This window comes from Trichechus manatus, unplaced genomic scaffold (genome assembly GCF_000243295.1).
Source record: "Trichechus manatus latirostris isolate Lorelei unplaced genomic scaffold, TriManLat1.0 scaffold00088, whole genome shotgun sequence".
NCBI lineage: Eukaryota > Metazoa > Chordata > Mammalia > Sirenia > Trichechidae > Trichechus > Trichechus manatus.
Genome location: NW_004444024.1, coordinates 7,143,987 through 7,157,882, shown reverse-complemented (window position 1 = coordinate 7,157,882; position 13,896 = coordinate 7,143,987). Strand labels below are relative to the sequence as shown.

At 41.2% G+C, this 13,896-nt stretch overlaps 1 protein-coding gene across 3 annotated transcripts in view; it reads left to right on the top strand.

Annotated features, from left to right (window-relative positions):
- Nucleotides 1–13,896, top strand: part of PAK1 (p21 (RAC1) activated kinase 1) — a 137,953-nt gene that overhangs the window by 66,330 nt on the left and 57,727 nt on the right. For all 3 annotated transcript variants that reach the window (XM_023736585.1, XM_023736582.1, XM_023736584.1), the window contains exons 9-11: nt 680–728; nt 8,372–8,484; nt 12,301–12,418. In XM_023736585.1, coding sequence (XP_023592353.1) covers nt 680–728; nt 8,372–8,484; nt 12,301–12,418 — 280 coding nt within the window. The remainder of the gene's footprint in view (nt 1–679; nt 729–8,371; nt 8,485–12,300; nt 12,419–13,896) is intronic.

Here is a 13,896-nt window from a genome sequence, read left to right as displayed (position 1 = left end):
ATGGCATGGTGCTTCTGCCTAGAGCGCTATTTTGCCGGAACCTCTCTCTCTCTTTTTTTTTTTTTGATAAACATAAGCTCCCCTGCCCCCAACGCTTTCTGAAATTCTCCCTAAGGCCCCTTCTCATCCGGCCACCAACTGAGAATCACAGATCTAATTTTATCCCTATTTACAGGTGAAGAGTTTGAGGCCAGAAGAAATTAAAGCAATTTGCGGAGGTTGGTGGAGGAGAGGAGAAGAGGAAGCAAGAAAAGGAAACTAGCATAGAGTGAATACCTATTCTGTTTTAGGCACTTGGCCAAGTGGTTTACATGAACGACTTGATTTATAATTCTCTTATTCTCTTTACGTACTCTTATCTTCATTTTACAAATGAGAAAAGTGAAGCTTAGAGAAGTTAAATAACTTGCTCAAAATCATATAGCTAATAGGTACTAGGTAGAAGATCCACATTGGAGCTCAGGTCTGTTGGCCTGTAGAGCCTATGTTGTTTTAGTATGATATACTGCCTCTCAGAGATGAGAAGGGGTGGGGGGCAGAGAAGAGGTTATTGTTGCTGCTAGTATTATTAACATATGCACTGCCAGACTGTTTTTAGAGCTAAATTTGACAAATATCACTTCACTGAACACCTGTTTTTTATTTTTGTTTTCTCTCTCCCCCACCTCTTGTTGTCCAGCGCTTCGGGCACTGTGTATACTGCAATGGACGTGGCCACAGGACAGGAGGTGAGTATCCACTGTTGCTCCTTTAGTTCTACTGTTTCTTTTTCTTTTTGGTTAATTTTTAGCCCTTTTAGCTCACTAGGGACACTTCTTCTAGTTTCTCATTACATCAGACAGAAAGTAACATGGTAAGACGTACGGATTTTAGAAAAGTCACTGTGGCTACGGTGTGGAGAAGAGATTGGAGGAGGTAAGAGTGGACCAGATGAGTCAGGAGGTTATTGTGTAAGTTCAGGTGAGAAATGATGGTTTGGACTAAGGCGATAGCACACTTATGGATGGAGAAAAGCAGATGAATTTGAGAGATAATAGTTGTTGTTAGCGACTATCTAGTTGGCCCCAAGTCGTGGCGACCCGTGCACAATGGAACAAAATGCTACCTGATCCTGCACTTTCCCTATGATGAGATGCAGATTGGGCTGTTGTGATCTATAAGGTTTTCACTGACTGAGAGATGCTTAGCCAAATACTTAGATTTGATAGGATTTGGTGGTTGACTGAATGTGAGGGTGGCTCACAAGTGAGTGATACTATCCAAGGAGAAAGAAAAATGGTGGAGATACAGGTATAAAAGAAATTGGATATTGCCTGAGAGACTTTCTTTTGGAAGTCCCTAGTGGACAATTGTTTACCCAAGTTTGGTGCTTTGGAGAGAAATCTGATATAGAAATAAAAGATTTAAACCCATGTCTCCTGACTTCCAATCTAGTGATCCTCCATTACCCTCTGCCCAGGATTCCATTAGGCATTGAAGGCCTCATTTATTTGGAGTCAACTCTTTGGCCCTCTCATTTCATTAAGCCAGGAGGACTTTGGCCGTATTGGTTTGGCCTTCTGACCCATGATCTTGTCCTTAATAGAAGGAATCTGTGAAGGGAATATAGAGCACTTTGAGTTTCCTTGCATTTTAATCTCTGATTACAGTGCAGGAATGTTGGCAGGCAGTCTGTGGATGCAGCTGCCTCAGGGTAGTCCTTTGAGTTCAAAGAGTCTCAGAGGTTGAGAGAAGCAACTCCTCTTCCAGTGAAAATAGAATTAGGCTTCTCTGAGAGAAGCTGCTAGGAACCACAACAAACCCCCTGGTATACTGGAGAAGTCATGATTAATAGGGATAGCACATATCTCACCGTGCTCTTGTCTTTTACAAGTGTCTAGTCAAATATTGAGGCTCTACGTAGGGCAAGTCAGCTTTTTTAAAAAATCATCATATGGTTAAGGATTTGTTAATTGTTCTTTGAGGTGGAAATCCAAAGACCTAGATGCTTACTTCTAGGAAGTCATTTGACCTCTCTGAGCCTGAATTTTACTTATAAAATGTACATGATGATACATACTTCACAGAAGTTTTAGAAGAGTACAATAAAGCAACGTATGTGAAAATATTTCATAAACTTTTAGAGTTACGTATTTGTTCACGCATATTTATTCATTGCATAAAGAATTTTCTGAGTGTTTGCTTTATACCACTCCTTATGCTAAGAACTATGTGAAAGATTCAGTCCTATGCAAGCATTCAGGCATTAAAATCATATATACATTTAGATAGAGAGAGAAATAGCTGCTGTCGAGTTAGCTCTGATTCATGGCGATCTTATGTACAGCAGAATGAAATGTTCCCAGGTCCTGCATAACTCTCATAATCCTAGCATGTTTGAGTCCATCCTTGTGGGCACTGTGCCAATTCATCTCACTGAGGGTCTCTCTCACCCTCACTGGCCATCTGCTTCACCAAACATGATGTCCTCCTCCAGCAATTGATCCCTCCTGATGATGTGTCCATAGCAAGCAAGTTAGACAGTGTTATGTTGTGACCCATAAGGTTTTCCATTGGCTAATTTTCAGAAGTAGATCACCAGGCCTTTCTTCCTAGGCAATATAAATGTAAGACCATCATTTCCTTTGTATATATATATATATAGAAGTCTTGCAGTGCTGACAGGAACTTGCCTTAAAGTGAAAATAATGATAAGGAAAGCAAGATGGTATTATGGTGCCAGTTTTACAGGTGGGAAATTGGAGATAGTGATAAAAGAGAGGAGGTTATACCAATCCAAAAAAGAACCTTATGAGGTAGGTAATATTATTTCTTTTTTTTTTTTTTTTAACCAATGAGGAATTTGAGGCTCAAGAAGTTTAAATAACTTTTCTACAAGGTTGTACTACCAGCAATTAGCAGAGACTAGGTTTTAATCTTCTGACTCCTAATCTCATGCTTTCTGGGCTGCAGGGCCACAGCAGAGCTGATCTTAGGCACTAGGGCCCCGTCTTGTCATGTTTCCGGCCTCTTGAACCTGATAGTCCTTGATGGGAGACAGGCTGGTGGTTCCTGGAAGGCCTGGAGGTTGCATATATCAGAAGCTGGCTACAAGAAATGGAAATTTGACTTAACTGTGTGTTTGCCTTGTGGTTACAAAACTATGAATGGAAGTGAGTCCATTAGAGTGGCTAATGCAGTGTGGTCAGGAAGGCCTCATTTCCTGCCCCAGGGAATATAAATCTTCGGTGGGGCTGATAGGATGTTCACAGTCTTTGTGAGCAAGTGCTTATTGGGGTTTATCCCGCTGGGAAGAGGAGAGCTATTGTCTGTCACATGTAGGAAGACTAGCATGTTAATGCTGGTAATTCTTCCAGATACAGATCTAACAATCATTTATCAAGCCTCTTTTTATGGAGAATGTATATAGAAAGAAAATAGGCTTTGCAGTCATATGGACCTGTGGGTTACTCATTGATTAGGACCTTGAGCAATTTATTTATAAATCTTAGCCTCAACTTCTTTATCTAAAAGTGTGTATAATAATTTCTACTTTGCAGAGTTGTTGTTAGGTTTTGCTGAGATAACGTAAGTACGGCATCTAGCACAGTGCCTGGCATATAGTAGGCACTCAGTAAACAGTAGTGGTGGGAGGGTGGTTGGTTTTTGCTGTCATTGCTGTTGCTGCTGTTGTCATTCTTGCTGCTTTGTGCCAGGTGTTCATGAAATGCTGTTATTACTATGATTAGCATTTTCATTATTGTCTTACTTTATTAGTTAAATCTCTTATTTGTGTAGGAGTAACAATTGGCCACTATCTCATTTAGTCCTCAGAGCAACCCTGTGAGCAGGGACATTGGAGTTGGGATTATTATTTTAAATGTATTGATGAAGAGACTGAGGCTCCAAGAGCTTGTGATTGGTCAAGGTCAGTAGGTTAAAAGAGTCGGGCCCAGAGCTTAGGTACTCAGAACTTCAAGTCTAGTTCTTTTTCTTTTACAGGAGTACTGTCTCCTGGTGTGAGTAAGTGGGTGTGATAAACCAAACCCCGTTGGCATCGAGTCGATTCCAACCCTTAGTCACCCTATAGGACAGAGTAGAACTGTCCCATGGGGTTTCTAAGGCCGTAATCTTTACAGAAGTAGACTACCATATCTTTCTTCTGCGGAGCAGTTGGTAGGTTTGAACTGCCAACGCTGAGCATGTAACCACTGCACCACCAGGGCTCCTTGGAGTGTGATAGGTGAAGGACATTTAGCCTGGCCCATAGTCAGTCAGTAGCTATTGAAAAGAATTCCCAGTGTCCTGCTACAGCCTTCATGTAAGAGCTCTGCCTGCCTGCCTTTTTTATTCGCCTTTGCTGCTGCTGGCAGTGACCACTGTGAGCTCCATAGACACTGCCCCACCCTCCAGGAGGGCCTGCCTGAGGAACCCCAAAGGCACTCCTCTGGTCCCAGCCCTTAATGTGTGTTTTAAGGGTTTCCTATGTCTGTAGATCAACCTGTTGCTTTTCAGACATTAGAAAAAGCTAACACTCAGCTGTTGTAGAAAGCTGCAGCCAGGCCAAAAGCCTGACCTGATTGGAGACCCAACTCCAAAGCAATTTTTTTCTCACCTGTGGTAGGGAATGGAGGTGGCCAGAATCTTTAAAAAAAAATCATTTCTATTCTTAATGATTAACTGAGTCTCTGCATAAGACTGCCCATACTTGAAGAGATAATAGAGTTAGGGGTTTTTTCCCATAAAAATTAGAATTATTCATCCTTTACACTTCTTGCTGATTCTGGAAAGACCTAATTTAGTTTACACTCGACTGCTAACCGAGTGGTCAGTGGTTCAAACCCACGAGCCGATCTATGGGAGAAAAATGTGGCAGTCTCCTTCCGTAAAGATTTACAGCCTTGGAAACTCTGTAGGGCAGTTCTACTCTGTCCTGTAGGGACACTATGAGTCAGAATCGACTTGATGGCAATGGGTTTTTTTTTTTTTTTTTTTTGAATTATTAGATGTTCATGTTCTAGGGAAAATATGTCTAGGAAATGAACATTTAGCAAATAATTTAAAATCTCTTGTGGGAGAGAGCAGCTTATTGCTGATGCTTTTTGTGCTTTAAAAACAAAGTACTTACCAACCCATGGAATTCTCTTTCCGTCCTTCCTTGCCACAAACAGTTGTTAAGCACCAACTGTGTGTGAGGCCCTGTGCTCGCTACCAGAGCTTTCAGAAGAACTCTCAAGCATATGTGTGTATGTGTATATATGTGTACAACACACACACACCCCTAACTAATCACCATACAAGGTAGCCTTAATAAGAGAGGTATAAACAGAATCTTACAGGATTTTAAAGAAGAGAAAAAGGCATATCTGATAGGGAGAGTGGGGTTTCCTTTGGCCTGATATAAAGCGTAAGTAGCTTTTGAACATATGGAAATGGCATGACATGTTCCACGTGGAGAGAAGATCTTGAACGACGTCGGGGAGACTAGGTTGTAGGGAGAGCAACGAGTGTATGCAGGAATACAGTGGTAAGTAAGGTAGAGGTCAGAGCATAAGAATTTTTCACGTCAGACTGAGGAGTTTCTGTAGGCAACCAAAAGCCATTTATATTTTTGAACAGGGGTGTCATGGATGGAATTGTGTCCCCCCAAAAATGTGTGTATCAACTTGGCTAGGTCATGATTCCCAGCATTGTATGATTGTGTAATCTGATGTGATTTCCTTACGTGTTGTAAACTCTATCACTATGATGAGGTTATACTGATGAGGTATACAAGATTGGATAGTATCTTAATCCAATCTCTTTTGAGATATAAAAGAGAGAAGCGAACAGAGACACATGGGAACCTCATACCACCCAGAAAGCAGTGCTGGGAGCAGAGTGGGTCCTTTGGACCTGAGGTTCCTGTGCAGAGAATCTCCCAGACCAAGAGAAGACTGTTGTATCACAAGGACCTTCCTCCAGAGCCAACAGAGAGAGAGCCTCCTCCTGGAGCTGATGCCCTGAATTTGGACTTGTAGCTGACTGGACTGTGAGAGAATAAACTTCTCTTTGTTAAAGCCATCCACTCCTGGTATTTCTGTTAGAGCAGCACTAGATGACTAAGACGGAATTTGGTACCAGGATTAGGGTGCTGCTCTAACAGATACCTAAAATGTGGATGCAGTTTTGAAATTGTGAATGTATAGAGGAGCGGCAGCAGCAGAGGCCCTGCAGCAGCAGAGAAGCGGCAGTGGCAGAGAACCAACAGCAGCAGATCCAGGAGTCCAGTGTGAGATGGCGCTGGAGCTGACCCACGGAGCTCGAGAGAGCTGAGTGCCTATGTGCAGGAGGCTTCCTGGTGGAGTGGGGTGCCTCCGGGCACTTATCAGTGGAGCTACCGAGCTTTGGAACACTTGCCCCAGCAAGGCAAATGCGGGCATGAGGCCCAAGGGCCAAGAGGCCACAGGAAGCAGAAGCTGAAGAGACAAGGAACAAAAGAAGCCGAGCTGCCTCCGTCTCAAAAGGTATGGCCATGACCTCAGGGGTTCCAAAGGGTGAGCCATGGCCTCTGGTGTTTCTAAGGGTGGAGTTGTCACTCCGATGGACTAGGAGAATAGTGCAGCTAAAGCTGAGGGAGCAGAGTTGCCGTCCCAGTGGGCCTGGAAGGCAGAGCTGAAGCCTAGGGCCGAAGGGCCTCCACTCAGAATCCGGAGACTGTGGCCAATACCTAGAGTATGGAGGGCAGGACTATTGTGTAAATTGCCTCAGAGAACAGAAGATTATTTTCAAAGCCTTGAGGGCTAATGTAATAATGTGTTCTGCTGACTTGTTGGTGCCTGTTATCCCTTCTGCCCCAGTTTCTCCCATTTGTAATGGAAATGTCTAGCTTGTGCCTGTTATGCCGTTGTACCTTTGGAAGCCGATAACTTGTATTCTAGATTTCACAGATGAAGAGGAATTTTTGGATTTTGGACTTGGAGTTAAGACTTATGCTGTGATGTGATGAGATGAACATGTTTTGCATGTTGCAAGGATGTGATTTTTGGGGGGCCAATGGGTAGAATGTCCTGGATTGAACTGTGTCCCCCCAGAAATGTGTGTATCAGCTTGGCTAGGTCATGATTCCCAGCATTATATGATTGTGTAATCTGATGTGATTTCTTTACGTGTTGTAAACTCTATCACTATGATGAGGTTATACTGATGAGGTATGCAAGATTGAATAGTATCTTAATCTAATCTCTTTTGAGATATAAAAGAGAGAAGCAGACAGAGACACATGGGAACCTCATACCACCCAGAAAGCAGTGCTGGGAGCAGAGTGGGTCCTTTGGACCTGAGGTTCCTGCTTGGAGAAGCTCCTAGACCAAGAGAAGACTGGTGCATCACAAGGACCTTCCTCCAGAGCCAACAGAGAGAAAGCCTTCTCCTGGAACTGATGCCCTGAATTTGGACTTGTAGCTGACTGGACTGTGAGAGAATAAACTTCTCTTGTTAAAGCCATCCACTTGTGGTATTTCTGTTAGTGCAGCACTAGATGACTAAGACAAGGGAAGAGTGCGATCAAATATGTATGGTAAGGAAGATCAGTCTGGCCACTGTTTAATAGCTCTGTATTTAAGTCACATATCTTTTCTGAATCACAATTTCCTCATCTGCTGAGAGAGGTTAAATAGTAGTGCTTAACTCATAGTGTGTCTGTGAGGATTAAATAACAAATTTGAGAACGGTTTACATAGCACCTAACACATAAAAATGGATACAAAAGTGCCTTGGAAACTAAAATATACCTTATATTTGGTAAAGTATTTTGATTGCTTTCGGAAACTTGTTTAATTTGCTGTAGACAAAAGAGTCCATCAAGATCTTCATACATAAACATTAGGGATCTCTTCCCCTTTTTTCTTCTCCCCTTAACCTGGTCAACTGTAATTTATCTTTCCACACCAAGTTCAAAAAGTCACCTTCATCTCTCTGAAACCTCCCTAAATTGCCAGCTTAACAGAGTTCATGCACTGTATTGTGTTTCTGTAGCATTTTCTATGAACTTGTGTTATAGCACCTCTTTTATATTGTGATATTTAAAAAGTATTTTTCTACGTCAAGGTTTGATTTAAAAATTTAGTGTGCATCAGAATCACCTGGAGTGCTTATTAAAACACAGAGTTTCTGATTCAGTAGGTTTGGGGTGGGACCTGAGAATTTTCATTTTCAACAAGTTCTGGAATAATGTTGATGATCTTATTTTGAGAACCACTGATCTACACTGATAAATTGTGAATTTCTCAAGGAAGGACTAAGACAGTATCTTACTCATCTTCGTTTCCCTAGTGCTTAAGGTCTGGTAGTTAGTGGTGCTCAGTAAATGTTGAATGACTCTGGTTGCACATCATCTGTTCTCTGACTTCAGGTGGCCATTAAGCAGATGAATCTTCAGCAGCAGCCGAAGAAAGAGCTGATTATTAATGAGATCCTGGTCATGAGGGAAAACAAGAACCCAAACATTGTGAACTATTTGGACAGGTATGGCATGTGGGTCTTGTCAGAGGGATAGGGCCTTTGGGACTAGTGGGTGGTAGAGCTATTAGAGGAGAGGGCAATACCAGCACTCAGAATAGCCTCCATTTAAGAATCTTCTGTGATTCTGAGCTCTCTGCCTCTGACCTTGCATACTGCTGGACTTGTCTGATTGCTGGAAGATCCTTCACAGCTAGTCCTAATACTGTTTGTTTTTCTGCCTCAAGGAAGTATTTCAGCCCATCTGCCTGAGTCTAAAATCTAGGTTTTCAAATTGTTCTTCATCCCAAATCTTTCCTTATTCTGTTCACCTTCCTGAGTAATTCCTAGTTTGTTTGTATGCTCTTAAAATATGATGCTTGGTATTAGATGCTTCATTTGAGATCTGACCAGTATGGGGAGAGTGGGACTCCACCTTTATTCTAAATTTAACACAAAATAATGATTTATTTCATTTTTTTTAGCAAGCCTGTTTTCTTGTTGTCTCCTTGTAAGTTTGTGGTCAGCTAAAATCGCTGATTATTTTTTACATAAGCTTGTATTAAACAAGAACTGTAGAACTTTTTAGTTATCTTCATTAAATCTTATCTTTATTATTTCAGTCTATTATTCTAGCCCACAGAATTCACTTGTTCACGATAGTAGTAGTGGTTGTAGCTAACATTTGTGTTGTGCTTTACTGTATACCCAGAACTTTATGAACAGTATATCATTAGGAGGTAGGGCTTATTATCTGTATGTTACACATGAGGAAACTAAGGTTCATAGAAGTTAATAAATTGCCCAAGATCACTAATCCAGTAAGTAGCAAATCAAGGTTTTGAACTTGAATATTTCTCTTACCAAAATCTATGTTCTTTCTATTGTATCGTGTTCTTTTTAAAAAAAGAAAAAATTTAAACTTCTTGCATAGGTTTCAGAGATATCACAAGTGGGTGGTATTGGACCAAGTCTTTGACTTTAAATTCCTTTTCTATTTGTACTGCACTACCAGCTACCTCTCCCTCTAAATCGTTGGAAAATTACATAAGTGTGTTTTCTTGTTCTGCACCTAAAACATTGATAAGCTTCAATTTCTTTAAAGAGGAAAGGAGTTGGATATTGATACTGATAGCTGTAGAGAGCAAAGCCTTCTCCTTTTTGGAGATAGTGGTGTCTCCTTGATGTGGGTCTTGACTAGCTCTGAAGATTTCCTCTGAAAGTTGTTTATCACCTCTCTATCTGTTTTAAGACCTTATTATACAGAGAATATAACTTGGACAAATTGCTGAAGGCTATGGGGTAGCAGATTTTGGCTTGGGATAAAGAAGAATGAAAGTTATCCAGTAAGGGTATGGCCTGTCTCGTAAAACAGTGAGTTCCTCATCTCTGGAGATATCTAAGCAGTAAAATAGAGGACCATGTTGTTGAAGGAATTTGAGTGCTGGTAGTGGAATTAGAAGACTTACAGATTTGATGATGCCTTTACGTATGTTTCCAGAGACTATAGTATGGAATCAGAAGTAAATAAGGCCCAGTCTGCCCTCAAATAGCTCCTGGTCTGGTGGAGACCTCTGTGGGAACAGAGAAGAGGGTGCCCTTAACCTGAGCATTCAGCGAAGTCATTGCAGATGAGGGTGTATGGTTTTGTGTGATGTTCCAGAGAAGAACTCCATCCATATTTGTTCTTCTCCAAATATGTGATAATGCTCTGGGGCTCTGCTTCTGAACTGTGAGTTTTGAAGGTGTCTTGGTACAGTGACTAGCCACAAAGTGTTTGAGAAAACCTTAATTTGGTCTTGCATTGTCTTAGCTTTGACATGCCAGGTCCAGGAAGGGAGACTGTGCTTTGTCAACGCCCAGTGAAAGTTACTTGGACCCCCATATTTCTTCTCCCAACAAGTACGAATTCATAGGTGTTTCCTCAGTGTGCTAGGTGGGAGGCCATAACCGTGCATCCTTTTGTCAGGGAGGGTGTAGGCTTGTGCTAGTGGAGAGCTTTTTACCCAGTCCTGAATTCTCTCTTGGTCCAAGTCCACATAGTCTTCTCCTCAAAACAGATTCTTGAAGAAAGATTTAATCTGTGTCATGGTTTGAATTATGTCCCCCCAAAAAATGTGTGTATCATTTTGGCTAAGGCCATGATTCCTGGTACTATGTGATTTTCCTGTATGTTGTAAACCTGTCTCTATGATGTTAATGAGGGAGGCTGGGTGGCAGTTGTGTTAGTAAGGCAGGACCTGATCTACAAGACTGGATTGTGTCCTGAGGCAATCTCTTGAGATATAAAAGGCAGAAGTGAGCAGTGAGACAGGGGGACCTCATACCATCAAGAAAGTAGTGCCAGGAGCAGAGTGCATCCTTTGGACCAGGGTCACTGCGCGGAGAAGCTGCTAGTCTGGGGGAACACCAAAGAGAAGAAGGCCAACAGAGAGAAAAAGCCTTCCTCTGTAGCTGACGCCCTGAATTCGGACTTTTAGCCTACTTTGACTGTGAGGAAGTAAACTTCTCTTTGTTAAAACCATCCACTTGTGGTATTTCTGTTATGGCAGCACTAGATGACTAAGACAATCTGTCAGGCTTATTCATCATGGAAAATAAAAAAAATTACAATACTTAATTGCAAAGATATCAGAGTCTTATGGAAAGCACACTAGATTAATAGTGAAGAAAACAATTAAAATTTTACCCTTTACCTGAGACCATTTGTTAAAACCTTTCAACAGTCTCCCCATCTGCCCAGCAGTAGCCATAATATCAGAATGTTGATAAGATGACATACCAAATACTCAAGCCAAGAAATTTTTTTTTTCCAATCTAGCTGCTTTGTCCAAGGTTAGCAGAAGAGTTTATAGGGCCCTGAGCTACCCTCATTTTTATTTGTCCTATTCTACAGTTGAGGAAACATTGATCAGACAGGCTCTGTGACCTTTTATTTATCATATAACAGGGTTGAATGATCCAACCTCTCAGTGAACCTAGGGGTTCTAACTCATATTGGTCCCATAATCTATCCAGGGATACATTACTAAATGGTAGCCCTTGACATATCTGCAGCCCTTGATGAATTCATTCCATTTCTAGAAACAGTGACACTCAAAGTGGAGCTCATTGTCAGCATAATGATATGTGTATAATACTTTACAGTTTTTAAAGGGCTTTTATAACTTTTTAAAATTTAATATTTATAATTATCTTTACTCATTCATTTATTCAGTAAATATTGGCATCTGCTGTGTCAGATTCTGGGATAGAGTCTTGAACAAGACTCAGTACTTGCTCTCATGGATCTCAGATCTAGTAGCACTCCCAGGGAAGTTTAGTAACACTGCCTAATGTTGGTAACATGGGCTCTAAATCCCAAGTCCTTTTGACCAAAGCGTCTTTGTCAAATATTTGGGTGCTCTCTACTTGGATAAGTCGGAATCGACTCAATGGCAGTGGGCTACTTGGATGTTTTCAGAGGTGTGAGGATCATGCCTCTTGACAAAGCAACCTATTTTATTTCCAGTCTTTCTAATTTTAGAAAGTTTTTTTTTTGTGTGTGTTGTAATGAGCTGTAATTTTTTTGTTATCGTCAACCTAGTGATCTTAGTTCTGCCTTTTGAGGCTTCACAGAATACGACTGCTTTGTTTTCTCCAGAAGAAATCCTTCAGTGTTTTAAACTCAGTGATCTGTCCCCCAGATTCTGCTTTTCTCTAGGCTAAAGAGCCCTAGACTCTTCCAGAGCTGACTGAGTGAGACACAGGTTCACTCTGTGCCTATGCTTAGCCTTTGAAACCCAAGCAATGTCTCAATGTACTCTGATTATTCCTTCTCTCCCTTTATCTGTACTCTTGCAGTTACCTCGTGGGAGATGAGCTATGGGTTGTCATGGAATACTTGGCTGGAGGCTCTCTGACAGATGTAGTAACAGAAACCTGCATGGATGAAGGCCAGATTGCAGCTGTGTGCCGTGAGGTAAGGCCAAGGGTCAAGCAGCCTCAAACAGGAAGTAGACTCCATATCCATGTCCCTTAAATTCCCATATCTGATGGGATCTTAGCCTGGGCACTGGAAGTGGGAGAAATTTGTGACTCTTTCATCTTCTCTTTTTATACCTGTGTTTTGTAATTTCTATCATCATGATATTTTTCTTTAATGATAACTTTATTCTGATTATAAAATTTGTACCCATTGAAAAAAAATTAGAACCAAAAAGTATTATAAAAAAATCGTTCATAAAATGTTCTACATTCTACTTTGGTGAGTAGCATCTGGGGTTTTAAAAGCCTGTGAGCAGTCATCCAAGATTCTCCACTGGTCTCACCCCTTTGGGAGCAAGGGAGAATGTAGAAGACTAAAGATACAAGGGAAAGATTAGTCCAAAGGACTAACGAACCACAACTACTATGGCCTCCACCAGACCGAGTCCAGTACAACTAGATGGTGCCTGGCTACCACCACTGACTGCTCTGACAGAGATCCCGGACAGAGCTGGAGAAAAATGTAGAACAAAATTCTAACTCACAAAAAAAGACCAGACTTACTGGTCTGACAGAGACTGCTGAAACCCCAAGAGTGTGGCCCCTAGACACCCTTTTAGCTCAGTAATGAAGTCACTCCTGAGGTTCATCCTTCAGCCAAAGATTAGACAGGCCCATAAAACAAAACGAGACTCAAGGGTCACACCAGCCCAGGGGCAAGGACTAGAAGGCAGATGGGGACAGGAAAGGTAGTAATAGAGAACCCAAGGTTGAGAAGGGAGAGTGTTGACATGTCGTGGGGTTGGTAACCAATGTCACAAAACAATATGTGTACTAATTGTTTGATGAGAAACTAGTTTGTTCTGTAAACCTTCATCTAAAGTACAATTTAAAAAATCATAATTTCAACCTTTAAAGATAACTGCTGTGAATATTTTGTAGTATTTTCCTTTATCTCTTTCCTATGGAGATATATATATATATATATATAAAATATTTTATTGTGTTGTAGGTGAAAGTTTACATAGCAAATTAGGTTCCCATTTAACAATGTTTGAACACATTGTTCCGTGACATTGATTACAATTTTTGCAATGTGTCAGCATTCTCATTATTTCCATTCTGTTTGTTCTGTTGCCATGATCTAGCTTCTCTGCCCCTCCTTGCCTTTTCATCTTTGCTTTTGGGTAAATGTTGGCCATTTGGTCTCATGTAGTTGATTGTTTAAGGGAACACATTCCTCATGGGTGACTGTGTTTTATTTTATAAGCCAATCTCTTATTTGCCTGAAAGGAGACCTCTGAGAGTGGCTTCAGTTCCAAGTTCCAAGGGTATCTTAGGGCAGTAGTCTCAGGGTTCCTCTAGTCTCTGTCAGTCCAGTAAGTCTGGTCTTTTTTAGAAATTTGAGTTTTGTTCCACCTTTTTTTCCCATTCTATCTGGGACCTTCTGTTGTGTCCCTGGTCAGAACAATT